Source organism: Odocoileus virginianus, chromosome 18 (assembly GCF_023699985.2).
Source record: "Odocoileus virginianus isolate 20LAN1187 ecotype Illinois chromosome 18, Ovbor_1.2, whole genome shotgun sequence".
Taxonomy (NCBI): Eukaryota; Metazoa; Chordata; class Mammalia; order Artiodactyla; family Cervidae; genus Odocoileus; species Odocoileus virginianus.
This window is the reverse complement of record NC_069691.1, coordinates 2280735-2300131: the sequence shown is the minus strand read 5'-3', so window position 1 is coordinate 2300131 and position 19397 is coordinate 2280735. Positions and strand designations below refer to the sequence as shown.

General features: G+C 50.8%; 1 protein-coding gene across 7 annotated transcripts in view; it reads right to left on the bottom strand.

The window, feature by feature from the left end:
* Positions 1–19397, bottom strand: part of PAX5 (paired box 5) — a 183229-nt gene that overhangs the window by 35930 nt on the left and 127902 nt on the right. For 5 of the 7 annotated variants that reach the window (XM_070480249.1, XM_020884814.2, XM_070480251.1 and 2 more), the window contains one exon: positions 6520–6621. The exons of the other annotated variants lie outside the window; for them this stretch is intronic. In XM_070480249.1, coding sequence (XP_070336350.1) covers positions 6520–6621 — 102 coding nt within the window. The remainder of the gene's footprint in view (positions 1–6519; positions 6622–19397) is intronic. 7 annotated transcript variants of the gene reach the window in all.

Sequence of the window (19397 nt, the reverse complement as noted above, 5' to 3'; positions counted from 1 at the left end):
TTCTTATACTCTGCTTCCCTGGCGGTTCAGTGGTAAAGAATCGCCTGCCAACGCAGGAGAAGCAGGTTCAATCCCTGGGTCAGGAGATCCCCTGGAGAAGGAAATGGTAACCCACTGCAGTATTCTTGCCTGGGAAATCCCATGGACAGAGGAGCCTGGTGGGCTACAGTCCATGGGGTCACAAAAGAGCTGGACACAATTTAGCGACTAAACAACAACTCACCAACTAGACTGTGAGCTCCCTGAGGGCAGGGGTTGTGTCTGTAACATCACACCTAGCCCAGAGCCAGCACCCGGTGTTTCTCAGGAAATACCTGAGAATGAATGAAAGGACAAATGAACAGCTACTTGCCATTTCATCCTGGCTCTGTCTGCTGTTCCCCAGGGTCTATGTTCCTGGTGTGGCAGAGTGAGTGGGGGCCACGAGAGGGCAGCAAAGAGTCAGGAACAAGCAACAGGTGTGCGTGGCGTTCCAGGACTGCCTTGGAAAGGCAAGGAGGGAGCTTAGAAAGTGCCCAGGCCACAGGACCCACAGGAGCTCTGGAAGGAGGTCATAAGAGCTAAGAACAAAGGCTATTCATTCCCTAAGCAAACATGCTGATGCTTGGGCCAGGGAGGCACTTGAGAAGGGAGCACTGATCCAATCTCACAAGATGCTCTAGCCTCTCCACTACGTCCTCCCTGGCTTCTGCCGGCCCCTCCCAAGCCTGCCCATCCTCATGCTTTCAGTTCTGGTTTTGGGGAAGGGTCTCTACACAAGGCCAACAACGGTGTCCTTCTGACTCCCATCCACGGGTCTCGGCCATGCCTATGGAGCTGTGCAGAGTTCCAAAAGCTGACAAGTTCAAATCCTAACCTTGTTGGCCACTGGCCTCCTCCTTAACCGGCTTCTCTTCCTGTCAACCCCACTTACCCAGCTGGGCTGGCTGGGCCATGCTCCCGTCACATGAACCCACTCCAGTCGCTGAGCTGGACCCCCTCCTCTTCAGACGACCAAGGATACTCTGCTTACAGCCCAGCTTCTGGCCTTCTTTACCAGGACATCTTTCTCATCTGGACCAACCCCAGGTGTCTCTCCATTTTTTCCAGGCATTGAGAGTCTACCCTGCTCCTGCTGGGCAGCACTTTTGCTTGTGACTGGATTCTTTTCCGATTTGGATCTCCCACGGATCCACGGGCTCTGATGGGCGTGGGCTCCTGCTGAAGAGCTCCTGACTTGATACCAGCTGGGCAAGGCCAGCTCTAGGCATGCCTGCTGGGCTTCTCTCTACCACACCCAGCTCAGACCCCGGTATAAGCATCAGCAATTGTAAATAAGAATAATACTAAATAACACTTACATTGCACTTCATATGTGCCAGGCAAAATTCTAAGAGTTTTTACATATATGACAGTCATCCCTAGGTATCTGCCAGGGTTAGGGACCAGGACCCCCAAGGACATCACAATCCACCGATGTTCAAGTTCCTTATATAATATGATGTAATATTTGCATACAACCTACATGACCCTCCTGTACACTTTAAATCATCTCTTGATAAATTGCAATACCTAATCCAATGCGAGTGCTATGTAAACAGTTGCTAACACTCAAGTTTTGCTTTTTGGAATTTTCTGGAATTTTTTTCTATTTTCCATCCATGGTTGGTTGAATCCATGAATGCTGAACCCATATATCCAGACGGCCAACTGTACATCATTTAATCCTCATTCTTATTATCATCACCCCCATTTCATAGATGAGGCAGAAATAAGGATCCAGGGAAGTTATATAACTTGCCCCAAGTCACACAGCTGGTGAGAAGCAGGAGGGTGATGCACAAGCAGGCAGCCCAGCTCCAGGTCCCTGCTCTCAAGCACCAGGCTCCCTGCTTCACCACGCGGCTGCCACCGCGGGCCCTCGGCCTCCGTGGCTGCACTGTTGGAGTACTCAGCTGAGCTCTCCCAGGCAGCCCAGCCACCCCCACCCCCCACCCCCTTCTGAGTGGCATCTACTATTGCCTGAGTGCCACTATGGGCCAGGCACTCTGCCAGGAACCAGGGACACAGAGACAGACCGAACCTCGTGTGCTGTATAACCTTCGAGTACTGTGCAGACCTGGGGGGAACTGCACAGGGAAGGAATAAACGAATTAAATTCCTCCCATGGTGCTTAAATAATGAATGAAAAGAACAGAATGCCTTGAGAAGGGTGTGATGGGGGTCTTGGTTTAGATGGTGTGGTGGGCAGAATAACACTTCCCCCCAGCAAAGATATCTGCACCCTAATCCCTGGAACTCATGACCAGGTTGTATGGCAAAGGGGAATTAAGGTTGCTAATTAGCAGACCTGAAGATAAGGAGATTATCCTGGATTAAGCAGGTGAGTCCATTAAAACCACAAGGGTCTTTCTAAGAGGAAGAGGGAGCAGGAGAGAGCAAACCTGGAAGATGGTGGCATGATAAAGACTCAGGCCAGGGATGCGGAGCATTTACAAGCTGAGGAAGGCAGGAAACGATTCTCCCTGGGTGACCTCCAGAAGGTACACGGTCCTGCTGACACCTGGACTTCAGCCCAGGGAGACCCAGTTTGGATTCCCAACCTCCAGGACCATAAAATGAGAAATGACTGTTGTTTTAAGACAGTCACTAATTGGCAGTGACTTGTCACAGCAGCAAGAGGAAACTAACACACATTTGGTGAAGCGTTAGGTGAAAACGCGGGAGCGAGAGGGAGCCAGGCAGTCTGGGCCAGTGAAAGTGGGAGTATAGAGCGGGCTGAGTGCACCAAGCTGAGGAATCGCCCCTGTGGGGGAGTAGCCGCCTCCAGCCCCCCCGCTGGAGTCCAGGACCCGGTGCCTGCCCACACTACCTCACCGGCCTCAGCGGTCCACTCCAACCTCACCATCACCTCCCACTTCTTCAAGAAAGCCACCAGTTGAGCGATTTCAAGAATGGCATCTAGAGGTGATGCACACCCATCCACAGTGAGCAGGGCTTCCAGGACAGAAGCCCCCCAGGCTCCTTCTAGGGCCTTCGTCAAACAGTTGCTAGTCTGCCGCAGCCCAGGGGAGGTAAACACGACACGCTCAGGATCTCCTGGCACTCTGGCCTGAAGCCCCCAAAGAGGAATCCAGTGAGGGGTACGGGGGTGAGGCGAGTTCATCTCAAAGACAGTCGGTTACCTTGCTTCTTAGACTCACTGAAGCCAAAGGGCAGTGAACGCCTCCATCTTTCCCCCAGCCCAGAATTTTTAAGAGTTTCAAATGCCATGTCAATATCCATTAGGTTGTGCAAATACCTTCAGGCGGGAATCAACTAGTTACACTGGTCAAGACACCATGGAATCTTTGGTGCAAAACTTTTGGCATTTGCTGGAACTTGAGGAAAATAAAATCTGAAAACTGTCTCCATGCTGAGCTGATGTGATGTGCCGTGTTTGCTTTGTTCAACATAACTAATTAGCCAAGGGCTGTGTGGGGTTGGCAGAGCCACAGGAACTGAATCTACAAACGCTCGAGCAGACCAAGTTGCCCTGATCTGCATATGTGAACACATCCTGAAATCAGAGAGGGTGGACAACCCCGACAGCAGAACCAAATTTGAGAAAACGGGAGTCTAGGTGAAATTCACCAAGACTGTGGTTAATTCGTATGGAAAAACATACTATTTTTCCAGGCCCCAAAATTCAACTACCCAAGGGGACCCCAGACATAATCCCTTTTCAGTGTATTCTAAAAGAAAACTTGATCTATGGAAGTCTCTCTTATAATGGAAGAGGTAGCAGCCCAATGTTTCCCAGAACCTATGCTGTGCTGTGCCAAGTCGCTTAGTTGTGTCTGACTCTTTGCGACCCCATGGACTGTAGCCCGCCAGGCTCCTTTGTCCACGGGGAATCTCCAGGCAAGAATACTGGAGTGGTTTGCCACGCCCGCCTCTAGGGGATCTTCCTGACCCAGGGATCGAGCCCAGGTCTCCCCCATTACAGGTGGATTCTTTACTATTTGAGCCACCAGGGAAGCCCCTCCCAGAACCTAGGGTAGGAAAAACAGCTCCGAAGATTTCAGTTCCCCTTGGGATTCACTTCCAGGCTGGGAGGGAGGGCTGTTTCATACTGACTTCAGCCTTCTGGGCTCCAGGACTGTGAGAGAAATTTTCCCACTGTCCTAAGTCACCAAGTTTGTGCTAACTTGTTACAGCAGCCACAAGAAATTCATACGCAGGCCAATATTAATTTTCCCTCCCTCCTGCCTTGAGCCAGACACTCACATAAGAGGACCTATTCTGTGTTTATGGGCTATGAGGGGTGTGGAAGACGAGGAAGGCAGAGGACCCACAGCGCTGAAAGGTGGGCTAGATCTGGGGCGTTCCAGCAAAGACCACGAGTGTGGGCCAGCGCTGCCCCCATGAAGCCATCCAAGAATGCGTCTGGAAATCCTGTTGCAGACAGACTCCCAGAGATGTGACGCTGCTGTGGACAGGGGGAACAGGAGCTAAGGGCCTGCTTGCTAAGTGTGGAGTCGTGGCCCCGACACCAGGCCTGGTGCTGAGTGAGCGCTGGGGCTGCGTGAGAAGAGGAAGCGGGCAGAGAAGGAAAACAGGAGGAGGGAGGGTGCCGAGACAGACGTGGGGCCTCCCTGCCAGAACGCCTGTCTCCCTTCCTCCTCTCCACGCAGGCTCCCTCTCTGCAGAGCCCCAGGGGACCGTGGGCGGGCTCCGGGGCCGCCGCGGCCAGTGGCTGCTGGTAGGACCCGTGGGGCTGTGCTCTTGTGCAGGCCTGTGGTTCCTGCTGCCACCATCAATGCTACCTGCTGGGGGCTCTGCCGGAACCCCCAGAACCCCTGGCTGCTTGTATCCTGAGCCTGGTAATTAGGATTGCAGGAATCCCAGGGGCTGGAGGGCACCTCTGTCTGGATAAACTTGGGCAAGTTCAGCTGCTGCTCTGAACTCGGCCTCTTTGGAGTTGGCAGCAGGGTCCGGCAGGGTCAGCCGAGCGGCCCCGCTTCGCCACCCACATGCCCTCAGGGCTGGATCTGGGGCTGCCACCTCCCCCTCTGCCAGCACTGCGAAGCAAGCATCGACAGACGGAGGGTGCACAGGGTGGCAGAGGCCAGGAGTGCCGAACTGGGGGGCAGAAGACCTGGATTCAAGACCTCCCACCTCCAAGCACTGCAGCTGTGGGCAGCTCCCTAACTCTTCTGAGTCTCACTAGCCTCCTTCTGACCCTGGGGACCCTGCCCACCTCACAGGCTCTAACACCACAGGGCTCCTGGGCAAGCACTTCGCACTTGACAAAGTGATCCACAGCCACGAAGTTCCTGGGCAGTCCTAACTTGCTGAGGGCTAGCAGACAGTGGGGGTGGAGGCAGGCAGGAGGGTGTGTGTCCCGCCGCCTCCCGCTCTTGCCCTGAGCACAGTGGCTCTGCCGAGACCCCTCCTGGAGGCAGAAAAGACGAAGCCTTTGCAGGCATGGATCTGGCAGGCCTCCCCGGCGTTGGCAAGGCCCAGGGCAAGAGTACACACAGAGGCCATTTCCCATATGTCTCATATTTAAAAGTCATAAATCAAGCTAACAAACCGTTAAATGAAATATGCTCTGTCCTCCTACCTTGTTAAATAATCTCCGTAATAACCTGGAAGGCCAGGAGAGAATTTAGAATTCTGGGTCTCCTCAGAGCCTGTGCCCGGCCTTGGCTGGATGGGGAAGGCCCACCTGAGCCCTGATCCGCCCGGCTTCCTTCCCCACGCCCAGCCTGCTGTCTTCACCGGCCTCGAACGCGGGTGTGGACACCCAGGCTTCACGTCCACACTTTGTCCACACTGCCCACTAAGAGTCAACCCTGGGCCCCAGGGTGTGCATGTCAGTGATGTGGGCTGGCGAGAAGCCGGAAGGGGCTTAGGGCTGTTTGGAAAGGCTCCCGGGTGGGCTGGAAGGAGGGGTGCGGGCCCCACGTGGGCGCAGCCCCTTGGCCCGCAGACGCCTCAGTCCACAGGCACAGGGGCACTTCTGCGCCAGGAGCGGGTGGCTCCAAAGCAGGGGCCTCCTGCAGGGCCTCAGGGTGGCTCAGGCTGGGCCAGGGCTTCCACTGTGGCTCCGCCTCCTACCTGCCGGGCAGCTCGGGAGGCCCCAGCTCCTCTCGCACGGCAACCCACTCCAGTATTCCTGCCCGGAGAATGCCATGGACAGAGGAGCAGGGCGGGCTACCATCCAGGCAGTCGCAAAGAGTCCGACACGACTGAAGCGACTTAGCACGCACACAGCCCCTCTCCAACCTTCAGCCAGGTCCCGTGCCCCTCTGCATTCAGGGCCCCTGTGTGGCCCGCGAGGGGCGTCTAAGGGACAGTCAAGGACCCCCCGTCTCTGATACCCTCCCCGGTGCTGCCGCTGGTTGACAGAGAGGCCAAGAAGGCAGAGCTCAGCCTGATTTTTTCAGGTTCATTCCTCCCAAGCAGGGAGGTCACTGGGACCGTGTGGGGAGGGATGCCCCCCAGGAGCCCCAAATGCCTCCTGCTGCAGAGACGCAGACAGCACAGACTCACCAGGTACCATCCCCGTCAGCGTCGGCGCCGAGTAGCTGCCCTGTCCAGCGGGGGGCACGTGCGGAGGGTACCCAGGGAGGGTCGTGCTCGCCAAGTCGCGGCCTGAGGAGTCAAAGCAACAAATCACAGGGTGAGCATCCCCACGGCCAGCTGCTCCGTCCGCGGCTCCCCCGACTTCTGCACATTTGACATGTCTGGATGCTTGACGCCAGTGTGCACGTGCACATGCGCGCACGTGTGCGCGCACACACGTACTCACCCACTCCTCCAGCCGGGCTCCACCAGCAGGAAGCCAGGATGGCTCGGTCGGATCCCTGGGAAACCAGAGCTCCGAGCTCACCCCTTGCTCTCTGCTCCCCAGGTAGGGCTTGGACTTCTCCGTCAACACACCGTGGCGCCTGCTGGGCCTTCTGCACATGGCCCAGCGCCACCATCCTCCAGGAGCAGCTCAGCCATCTCCCAGCCACCCACAGTGGGCAGGGTTCTGCCTGCCTCAGACCCAAATCCGGTCCTTACTGACTTCTTCCTCTTTGGACCAAGAGCCTGTCATTCAGTGATGGCGCAGGAAGCGCCTCCTGACACCAGACACTGTTCTGGGATGTGGAGGTTAAGGCCTCGGCTGTTGGGGGCAGACGTCCAGCGGGCATGTGTCCCCCTCATCGCAGACTGCCAGCTCCCGAGGGCAGGGGTGACACCTCACTCAACACCCAGAAACCCACCTCCACCTCAGGGCTCGGCACCTAGTGGGTCTCCGTGAATAAACGCGTGAGTGAACGGTCCAGGTTCCAGGCCGAGTGGAAGAAAACCCCAAAGCAGCAGAACTCTGAAAGGGCCCTGAGGTTCGGCGCTCAGGGAAAGAGCGGGCCTGTAGCTCTCCAAACACTGATGATCTCACGTATGTACTAAGGTGCTCGCGCATAAGAGCAACAATCCAGACCCAGGAAGATGGGACTGTTCGTGGTTGCCTATTGAGCTCTGAGGACGAGACCCCACCCTGGGGGGAGGAGTTGGCAGTTGCCCCTAAAAGAAAGGGATGCCCCTGCTGTCAGACTATGAGATGTGTAGAGACAGCCCAGGCTGGGGCTGTTCTAACGGGTCGGCTTCCCTACCAGAAGATGCTCTGCGTAGAACATCCACCCGGCCCTGGGCCCAGGCTCACACCCTTGGTGACAACAAACCACAAAGGCTTATGTAGAAACTGTAAACACCAGGCTCTGTTTTCAGTCTTTCAAATCATTAACCCTCAACAACACTATGAGGTAAGGTACTGATACTTCCCCCAGTTTATAGGATAATTAAACAGAAAGGTCAAGTAATTTGTCCAAGGTTGCACAGTAAGGATTTGAAGCCAAGCAATCCAGTGGCAAAGACCATGGGTTTAGGCATTCTATTCTACTGCCTTGCACATGTGCCTGGCTTCTGTCCCCCGTTTCTCAGCTGGGACCGTAGGCTGAGCCCTGCATTTAGGCCACACTGTCACCGGCTCACTCCATCATGCAGAGAGAAATCCAGCTACACAGCTTTTGTAATATATGTGTTGGAATGAAAGCAAGGACCACAGTGGAGAAGGGAGGCCAGATCTGCCTCCTGGAAGATGGAGACGTTACCCTGATAGGACTCTGCCTGCTGGACCAAGCCCCAGGAGGTCCACATCCCACCCATCTGCCTGAGATGGGATAAGAGGGTCCTGAGAAGGGGAGGGATTTGCCCATGACACTCTCCTCACTTCAGGCAAGGCTGGGACTAGAATCCGGCCCTCCTGTTTCCTGGGGCTTCGGTTCTTTCTTCAACAGGGGTTGTCCTTTCGGTCACATCTGAACCTCAACAGTTTCTGCCGCTGTTACATACGCTTTAAACCCTGATCCCCAAAGCGGAAAGGCAGTGCCTCGCCAAGGCACTCAACTCAAGAAGCTAGATAAAAAAGCAATAAAATGAACCTAGGGAAAGGAGGAGGAAGGAATCGATAAAGAAAAGCAGAAAATAATGAATTAGGAACCAGAAAAGCAGACACAATAATAAAAACACAATAATAAATAATAAATACAACCAAGAGTTTGTTATTTGAAAAGACCAATGAGATAGATAAACCAAGGACAAGACTCAAAAAAAGAAGGCACAAATATCAAGATAAGGAATGAGAAGATACAGCCAGAGATATGGGAAAGATGACATTTAAAAAACATAGAAACATGCATGGATGCTCTATGCTACCAAATGTGGAAATCTCGTCAAAAGGCACAATTTTCTAGGAAAACATGAATCACCAAAATTAACTCAAGAAGAGGTAGAAAATATTAACAGCCCAATCATATCAAAAAAGGTTGTTTCAAGTTATTTTTAAAAATAAGGTGCCTTGTCCATGTAGTTTTTGGGGCATTTGTTTTTGTCTTTGGAAAGTTCTTTTAAAACTTCAAGGCCAACTAATAAAAATAAATGGAAAAAAAAAAAAACTTCAAGGAACACACACTTCTATTATTAAGCTGATCCAGGATACATAAAGCTAAGAAAATGTTCATTTTGCCAATGTGGCAAAATCCTGATATAAAAATTTAACAAAGTCACTCAAAAATGAAAATTAATGGCTGGTCTCACAATTTATTAATATGCAGGCAAAAAAAATCTACTATCTCATTGATGAAGCAATATAGAGATAGAATAGTACACCCTTTACCAAGTAAGCTTTATTCCAGGTACGCAAGGTTGCTTCAATATTAAAACATTGGTTGGGAATTCACATTAATATGTCAAAAATTCACATTAATATATTCAAATTAATATATTTGATATGATTATATCAAAAGCTGTGGAAAAGGCACTGGCTAAAATTAAAGAACACTTATGGCTCAATAATAAAAAGACAAACAGCCCAGTGTAAAAATGGGCAAAGGACTTGAAAACACATTTGTCTAAAAAAGATATACAAAAATGGCCAATTCCCTATCAGGGAAATGCAAATCAAAACCACAATGAAATACCACATCACACCCACTAGGATGTCTATAATAAAAAAGATAGGTTATGACAGTGTTAGAAAAGATGTGGAAAGTTGGAACCCCTATACACTGTTGATGGGAATATAAAATGGTGTAGCCACTTTAGGAAAGTCTAGAAGTTCCTCAAAAAGTTAAGCATAGCATTACAGTGTCTCCTAAGAGAAATGAAAACATATGTCCACTCAAAATTTGTACATGTATGCTTCAAGCAACATTATTCATAATAGCCAAAAGAATATAAACAATTCAAATATCCATCAACTGATGAATGGATACTGAAAACAGTGTATATTATACAACATAATACTTAGCAATAAAAAGGAACGAAGTACTGATACATACTACAACATGGATGAACTTGAAAGAAGCCCATCATAAAAGACTACATATTGTATGATTCCATTAATATAAAATGTACAGAATAGGTAAATCTATAAAGAGAAAAAGTAGATTAGTGGTTGCCTTAGGCTGGGAGTGGGGAATGGGGGAAAGAGAGTAACTACTAATGGATATGAGGTCTTTCTGGGGGGATGATGCGATGTTCTAAAATTGGTCATGGTGATGGTTGCATGACTTTGTGAGTGTCCTAAAAACCACTGAATTGTATGAATTGGGTGAATTTTATGGTATGTGAATTATATCTCAATAGTACTGTTATGTTTTATTATTGCCATCAATCATCACCATCATCTTGAAAAAGAAAAAGTCATTTGACACCAAAAATGTAGGAAGGACATAATATTAAACTGTTTCTTAAACCAAATAAATTTGTCTTTATGGAAAAAATACACAGCAAAAGAAAAGATTAATAAATTGAATCACTTAATAAAATAGACCAAAAACCTATTGCCTGGTAAAAAAACAATATGTGTGTGCCAAGTTGCTTCAGTCATGTCCAGCTCTTTGTGACCCAATAGGCGTGGCCCACCAGGCTCCGATGTCCGTGGGATTCTCCAGGCAAGAATACTGGAGTGGGTTGCCATGCCCTCCTCCAGGGGATCTTCCCAACCCAGGGATTGAACCCATGTCTCTCGCAGCTACCTGCATTGCAGGCAGAATCTTCACCACTGAGCCACCAGGGAAGCCCAGAAAACAATATAAGCAAAGTCAAATGATAAATGGTGGACTGGAGGAAATTATTTGCAGCATAAACCACAGATAAATGGCTACTATCCCTATATATCAAAAACTCATAAGAATCAAAGGGAAGAGACCAAAAATATCATAGAAAAATGGGCAAAACTCAGGAACATAAAACTGTTATTTGTTGGGTGACTGGTCAACCAACAGAACAATAGCTTCCTTCGAGGTTCCTATGAGCCAGGGTCTGGGCCAGTATTTCACAGGGCTTATCTCAGTCAATAACCCCAGAAGGTGGGTGCTGTTATCATCCCCATTCTACAGATGAAGAGATGAAGGCTCCAAGCAGCTGATGTATGTGCCCAAGGTCACACAGCTGATGATCATGATCGCTAACATTTTTGCAGCACTTACTGTATTGTAGGCCCTGTTCTAACACTAGGCAGAGTTCTGAACACTGTTCACTGTGTTTTATAGATATTAACTCATTTAATCCTCAAACACTGTATAGGTCAAATAATATTATCCCCATTTTACAGATGTGGAACTAAAACATAAGAGGTTAGGCACCTGCCCAGGGTCTCTCAGCTCGTGAAAGAGGCATGGCCAAACCCAAGCATTCTGGCACCAGATCCCTGACACTCCCCCAATACACGGGGCACTTGCTCTTTCCCCATCCCTAAACTGGGGGTCCCTAGATTGCAAGAGCTGCTCCCACCCTCCCTCCCCTGCCCTGGCAGGGCACATAGTAGGTACTTAGAAAATACCCGCCACGGTGAAAATTAATCAAAGACATTGAAAGGAACTTTGGTTCCCATCTCACCAACGTCTCAGAAAGCCCTTCACCGTGGAAAGCCACAAGAAAACCAGGCCTCATTTATCTGTTTTTTGCTTGGATGCAACTTCTTCTTTTTCATATACAGCCCATTTCTACGTAGGCTCTCTCTACGTACACTAATGGGGGGAGATGTGAATCCAATTAACTTCAAATTTAGCTCATAATGAACTTATCTCATTTTGCTACCAGCCCCATTCTCATCGTGTGGCAGTAATTAACCACTGGGGGTTGTCACTCCCAGACACATGACGTGGAGATCCTCCCAGCCCCTCACTTCAAACCCTTACAGAACTCATTACCCTGACAGTACGCAAACTCTTCACTTTGAATACCACAGGGCACCAGCCAAACGCCCCCTCTATCTGCCCGAATGTGAGTGTGAGCAAGAAAAAGAAGACAGCAAGCCACTGAGAAGCCATGAGTTACTGTGAATGAAATGGGAGCGAGAGGCTGGTGATGGCTCCACGGCCAGAGAAGGGCTGGCTGCCTAGACAGCCCCGGGTGGGAGGTTCTCCCCAGAGGCGGGGAGTCTCCACCACAAAGCCCAAGCTCTAAGGAACATGGCAGAGCTGGCCAGGGAAAGCTAAGTCCCTTGCAAACTGGCGATCATATCCACCAGGGACTGTTACTGCTCAGAAAGTCTGAACACCCCGGGCAGAGGCACTGGTGACTTGCCGTGTGACCTTAGGTAAGTCCGACCACCTCTCTGGGCCATCGTTTTCCTATCAGAACACTTAAGCCGTGGGAACAGATAGCCTCTGGGGTTTTTTCTGTTTTAACGTTCTACACCTCAGAGGCCTCATTTGAGCCCTGTGTTGATGGAAGTGGAGGCTGGCGCCAGCTGCTATAGAGATGCCCACCTCGCCTCAGCGCTCCTGCCCGCAGTATCAAGCACCCCGGAGCCCCTGGATTAAATCCTAGTGAAAGGAAGGTAAGCACCAGTCTGATTTTCCTGTCTTCAGGAAAGGAACTTATGGCAGGAGATGAGGGCTGTCAACTGCACGTGGTCGCCAAGGCTCCCTCACCCAATGTTCCCACGGGCGACCCGGCATCTGGCTTGGAGAAGGGCTTCCACTCAGTGGTGGCTAGTTTTCAGAAGCTGGAACTCTGGATTCATGTCGTTTGGGAACCTCCTGTCTATGTGAATGTTGACTCAACTCCAGTTTGTAAAATATACACTGAGGGCCAAAGAAAATGTTATCCGAAGACCACGTTTAGCTTGCATGGCCAATTTCCAACCTTTCTCTTCTCGAAGCTCTCGAGTCCTATCTGAACCATCCCATACCACCACATCACCAGTTACATCATCTGCCAGGCCTTTTAAGGACAAGAGCCCAGCCTGGGTGTCCAGGTAACTACCAGAGCGGTAGCCCCCAGGCGGGGCAGAACGGGACAGGGGATGGAGGGAAACCCTGCAGGAGGTGACTCCTGAGACCTGTGGCATGACCACATCAGCTCCCTGAGGCCATCTGAACCTCCTGCCAGCCTCCCAGCCACGCTGGCTCCCCAGACACCCCTCCTCCCTCGAGCCCAGTCGGTCCCCGAGCCCCTCCCGACTCTCCATTGCCTGCGGCCCGCTCCCCCCGGCCCGACCCGCCCCGGGTCAGACTGTTCTTCCCTTCGCTCTGTTTTCCAGCGACCTCATCTGTCCCCTGCCCTGATCCTGCCACACCCTCTGCGGCCGTTTCTTCCAGAGCCCTGGCATCCAGCCCCCGATCCCTTCGGCTCACACTGAAGGACACCCTGGAGTCAGACAGAAACTCCGTGAGGGCCGAACCCAGGGAGGGCTCTGAAGCTAACACTTCCGACTCTGTCTTGGTTCAATAATTTAACCAGAACTGCAGACACTTCCACTTCTATGACATTTTCTCAGAAAGCTCTTCCTCAGAGTCATAGAACCATGAGAAACCCTTTTGCATGTTAAGAAACATTATTAAAACTTTAAAAGAAAAGGTCATAAAGGTGGGAATCATAGCCTTTTCACATCATGGGGCACTGTTAACTGTCATACCCAGGGATCATACCTCTAAGAAAATGTACCTGTGTTTGATGAGTCTTTACTACTTGATTAGAGCCCAGAAATGGGGAAGTTACATGTGAATGTGTAGATTTCTCTCAAGTAGAAAAGACAACTCCAAAGGTCTGGGTTTATTGCCCCGTAGGACATTAACCAATTCTGTATCTAATCTGGCAATTTTACTCCAACGTTTTTTAAAAATGCCTTTCTACATGGACGATATAAACCCTGTTCCTCAAATGTTCTTGGAACCACTTTTATCTTTTTATAGGTTCACTCATTAATTTACGAGTTGAATAAAATCTTCACATGTGCTCATTCTATATTTGTACATGAGTTATGTTCTTAATTCTTTAAAAATTTACACTTTCTCGCTCGTTACAGGAAAAAGTCAACCAACCCTGAGTGAGACGAATTGAAGGTTTTCAACCGACACCAAAGCAGGTGACAGGAAACAACTGCTACCTTAGGGCAGGGAGAGAGGAGCACGGCAACAGCCAGGACCTGGGGAGGGGATGAGCCCTGCTGCTCAATCCCTGGTGTGTGCCTACAGGTGTGCACACAGCCCGGCTGGGGTTTGAATCTCATTCCAGCTGGGGTTTGAAACGAGTGGCAGTCTGAATGGGGGTTGCTCCCTGGTCTGGAGTCTCCCTTTGTTCGGACCTGCCGCAGGCAAAGGATGTGTGAGCCGGCAGTGCAGACAGGGAACATTTAACCTAGAGGGGGAGATCTGCCAGGAGGCAGCACACAGCATGTGTCCGAAGAGTGGACAGGCTAATTGCAGATGGGCCCATCCAGTCATTAAGGCGGACCTGGCCATCTCCTAACGACAGGTTTATTAGCCATTCATTTAGGTGGAGCTATTTACTGAGAAATAATAACCCTCAATTTGTTTTCCCCAAATTACTGAATCCCCACTTTCAACGATTTCTGACTGACCCTCCTTTCATTGCCGGGGCTAAAGATCTAATCTGGATTTGTGAGCAGGAAGACAACTCTGAGAATTCATTCATCACGGCTCTGTTTACTTCACAGCTTCAACCCTACCCCCTTCTTTCATTCCAACAGCCTCTGTCTACTGCCCTGGAATCACTGGGAACTTCTGGACTCCAAGGACTGTGTTTTAATTGCGAGGGAATGTTTGAATTTCATCTGCCTGGCATTTTTAGAGCAGACACTGGGGCCCAGTCAATATTTCCATGTGCATTTATGACATGATCTTCCTCCACTGGCAACTGTTGATCCAGTGTAATAAACTTAGGAAGGCAGGGTTCTGACGAGCAAGGCTGCAGAGTGGCTCTTCCATGCTCATGGCTCTGGGCATCCCTGCCAGGACAGGCGCTGCTCCAGGGACAGATGGAAGCCATTATTTCCAGCAGGAGCGTGGCCAGGGCCACTGTGGGCAAGCTCAGGTCTTCACTCACTCATTTGGTCACTCATTCATTCACGTACTATCTGATCCCTACTGAGTTCTACCACCAGAGGACCTGGGGATGACAATAATGATAATAATACCCACAACGATAAGAGTGATTGCTTATTCAGCTCTTACTAAGTGCCAGGCACCATTCAAAGTGTTTGTATGCATTATCTCATTTAAGTGTCACAGCCACTCGGGGAGATACAAACCTTGATAACCCCCAGTTTGCACATAAGATCGTGGTGTTCGGAGGCAAACCGAGGCCGTGTAATGCCAGTCTATGCCTTTACCACCCCTGTCCCTGCACTAATCTGCTTCAGTAGATGAACTGCAAAATATAAAACACACCTCCTTTTTGACCTGCAATCCTACTTCTAGGACTTTACTATGGAAATACCAGAAAAGTACACCAAGCTTCACGTTTAATGGGAAGGGGGGACGGAGACAATCCAGGGCTCCCCTTGCAGCTCAGTCGGTAAAGAATCTGCCTGCAGTGCAGGAGACCCAGGTTCGATCCCTGGGTCGGGAAGATCCCCTGGAGAAGGAAATGGCAACCCACTCCAGTATCCTTGCCTGGGAAATCTCATGGACAGAGGAGGCTGGTGGGCTGCAGTCCATGGGGTCGCAAAGAGTCGGGCACGACTGAGCGATTAACACTTACGCTTAGTAAAAAATAGATAAATCTATCTGCTGACAGACACATAAAAATGTCACTGAAAGTATACACAAGACATAGTTAACTTTGGGGTGAGGATTATGGATGGGAGGGCTGAGGTTGGGGAAAGGAGAACTATTTTTCATTTTATATTTTTCTGTATGGTTTGAATATTTAACCACATGCATGTATTACTTTTTGTTCAAAATTAACTTTTTGATTTAAAATTAACGTTTTCTTAAGAACCAGACGCTGTCTGTGCCCCAAGGGGCCCACTGACAGCCTTGAAGGGGAGGTAATAATGAATCTAAGATGCACGAAATGCGTAACTGCCCACCCCACCCCTGCTCCCACCTCAGCAGCTCCTGAGCCAGAGCTGTCACGGTGGGCACTCCCTGCTTTCAAAGACAGCGTTATGATGCCAGGAGCACCTTGGCCAAGTCACACGTCCACAGCTTATGATCACACCAGCCCTGCCCCAAGCCAGCACCCAGCCTTGTGCAGAGAGGAAATGTAGTGATGTCCCACCCACCCAAAACCTGCCATCAGGCAACCTCAGCCCTGACAATCTGGCTGTCAGTTGCCAAAAGGTGGGCCCAAAGCCTGTCCCTAGAGCGCCCAGGGCACCAGCTCTGGCAGGCCAGGTCCTCACTGGCACACAGTTCCAATGAGCAGTGGTTTGGCTTCCCAGCCGCCAGCAGATTGAAAACAGCAAAAAAAGAAGGGGGAGAGAGACTTCCGGAGCCAGGCAAACTGATGTTAGGAGAAGTGACAGGTGACAGGTGAGCAGCAAGGATGGAGATAGGAAAACAATATAATCTCACATAAGAAGCCCAGACTTCAACAGTCTGGGGTGCCTGGTGGAGGGCAAACCACCTGCTTACAGACCTCCAGAGGCTTTGCCGCTGCAGCCAGAGGTTCAGCGAGGCAGGTTCAGAGACAAACCCGGGTGCTGCCGCTGAAGGAAGGAGAACTTCTGTCTCTCCAGCATGATTATCTGCATCTCTTACCTGAGAAGCCCATATGACAAACCAGTGCTTTGAAAGTCGGCTTGGGACCTATATAATCATAGGTAGCAGATGGAAAAAAGCCCATCAGTCCAGGATGGGTCCTTGGAGAACACTGGTCTGGTGCATGGCAACGGAGAAGACTGCCAGGAGACTGGATTGCTGATGGAAACCCACCATACTTCCACTTCTGGTTATGGTACGCACCCACCCACGCTGGCTGGAGAAGATTGAAAATCTAATCTTGCCTCCCAGTGTGCCAGAACCATGGGGTCCCACGGCTGGACTGAAACTTGGAAGTGTCCCGGTCTCGCCCCAACTCAAGGCTGACAGTTTTCTCATCACGTTTGACAGTATTCTCATCATCTCCCCACCTCCAGGCTGCTAAGGCAGAAGATCCTTCCCCAGTATAATGGTTGGGAATGTCTTCCTTCTCAAGAATTGGTTTACACATCAACTATATGATTCCTAAATAGAAAGTGGAATGGGTTAAGGAACACAGAAAGCATAGAGTTCCCTTGAGGTGAGCTTGCAGACCAGGGGATATTACATCTTTGTGAAAGGGCGCAGTGTGGCGTGGCAGTTACGGACAACACTGGGCGTACTCGCCGAGTGGGTAAAGTCACGTACGATGGCTGGAGCTCTGTTGAGCTCTATTTGCCAGGCGCTCTGCCATGTGTTTTATGCCTTGTCTCATTTAATCGTCAAAATAATCCTACATTGTAGAAATTATTATTATTGCTGTTGTTGACATTGAGCGGATGAAGCTAGAGGTTAAGTGCACTGGCTCTGGGAGCAGACTACTGGATTCGAATCCCAGCTCTGCTCCTTACTAGTTCTTTTGTAACCTTGGGCAAGATTCCACTTGAGTTTGCTCATCTATAAAATGGGGCCAGTGGTAACACCACCTCCTAAGCCTGTTTAAAAGAACTAAAGAGTTAGTATCGGTGAGGCCCTTAGAAAGGTGCCCAGCCCACGCATGTGTTCCCAGCTGTGACTGCTATTCCCTCCAATATTTAGAGGAGGCCCCTGAAGCTGAGAGAGGTTAAGGATCTGGCCCGAGGTTGCACAGGCAGAAAATGGTCCAGGAAGAGGCTGTGGGGGCAGGATGAGAAACCAGGCAACCTGTGCTCTTAACCACCAAGTACCAAATCTAGGATGGGTTTGAAATATAGTCAAGGATGGCGGGAGGCACCTACTGGACCTCTCCAGCTAAAGGGTGAGGTCAGGGCTAGAGGACTGAGCAGGAGGGCCCTGGACTGGATGTCAGAATGCCCTTCCACTTCCTTACAGGGACTTCAGGCAAGTCCCCCCCATGTCTAGACAGTCTCATATGTGAGCCCAGAGTTTCCCTCCCAGGTCACCCACCTGGAGGAGCTTAGACAACAGTAGAGAAGTGAGGAAGATGTATTACCGGGTTCTCGGGCTCCTTCCATGTCTGGCTGACAGCCCATTTATTTTAAGAAATAGTCAATAGGTGCGTGTTACAGCCAGAAAAGCCTCCAATAGCTTCTGATCTACTGTAAAGGGATCGAGGCCAGTCACAAACCCTAAACCAGTGCCTCGGTCCATCCCCTTCTGGTCTGGAAGGTTAACAGCCTGGAGGATGTCATGAGATCCGGGCCCAGAAGCAACACAGCCCAACCAGATGACGCCCCCTCCCTCCAACTGTTTCCTCCAAAACACACAGCGAGGCTGAGATTAGAAATCGCCGCGGAGGAGGCCCACACGAGGGGGCTGAGCAGGTGTGCTGCTTGCCGAGGAAACCCAAGCCCACCCCACAGAGGCACCTCCCAGGGTGCAAGGCAAATTAATGTGCTACAGAGAACATGCATTAAATCGCGCTGCTGGGGCCGCGGGCTGCTGACATGCCAGCCCATCCCTCCCCAGCCCTCCCCTCCCAGAGAAAGGCCGAGTCAGGTGCCAGGGCCTCTGAGAAGCACAGCGTAGCTCCGACTCTTATTTGTAAGCCTCTGCCAGTTCTGGTATCGCCCATGCCCTGCCCCTCTCCCGGGCCATCAGGATCACAGAAGGGCCCTACAGAGCAGGAGCGTCATGAGGGGACAAATGCCAAGAGGCAGCGGAGCCTGGGTTCAGTTTGACAGTTATCCACCATCTCAGTGCCCACAGCTGGGCAAACAGGCTCAGAGTCCTGCCCAAGGCCCCACCAAACAGCAAACAGCAGACCTGAGATTCAGTTCCTGCAGTCGCAGTGAAGGCTTCCTGGAGGCAGCAGCTGCGGAACTGAGCCTCGGTGGGTAGGGTTCCTCCGGGGAGCAGGGCTCAGGCTGAGCCAGGGTAGGGTGGGAAGGACCAGCGGGTCCCATCACCATGAATGAGCCTCGAGGGGCAGTGCGCTTGAGAGTGGCATGAGTTTCCTCAGGACCTGGCAGAAGTTGGGGTACGGTGGGTGGGCAGCTGAGGTGTGAGGAGGGGGAGCCAGGGTCCCAGAGGCGGGATAAGAGTCAGGCTGAGGAGAGAACACAGGGGTTCTGTGAGCAGCCTTCACAGTCTCAAAGGCCACTTTGGAACTTTGGGGAGCATCAGCATTGGGGAGCATCAGCGTCCAAAGGACACGAAAGGTTGACCAGGTCGGAGTTCCGGCCATGTTCCCTGGGGGCCCCCTCAACCACTGAACCTCGATTCTGACTATTTACATAAATGCTTCCCAGGAAGATCTTATCTGAGCAAAAACTTTCTTGACACAAACTAAAACGTTAACAATTGTTGGAAAATCACTAATGGCAGGTAAATGAAAAAGTCCTTTTGAGGGTGAGGCCCAGATTTTCATGCAGAGTCAGGCCTGGGCCCTATAACCCTCAGCTCCGTGATCCAAACAGGGGTGGGCACTGGTAAACAAGTCCATCT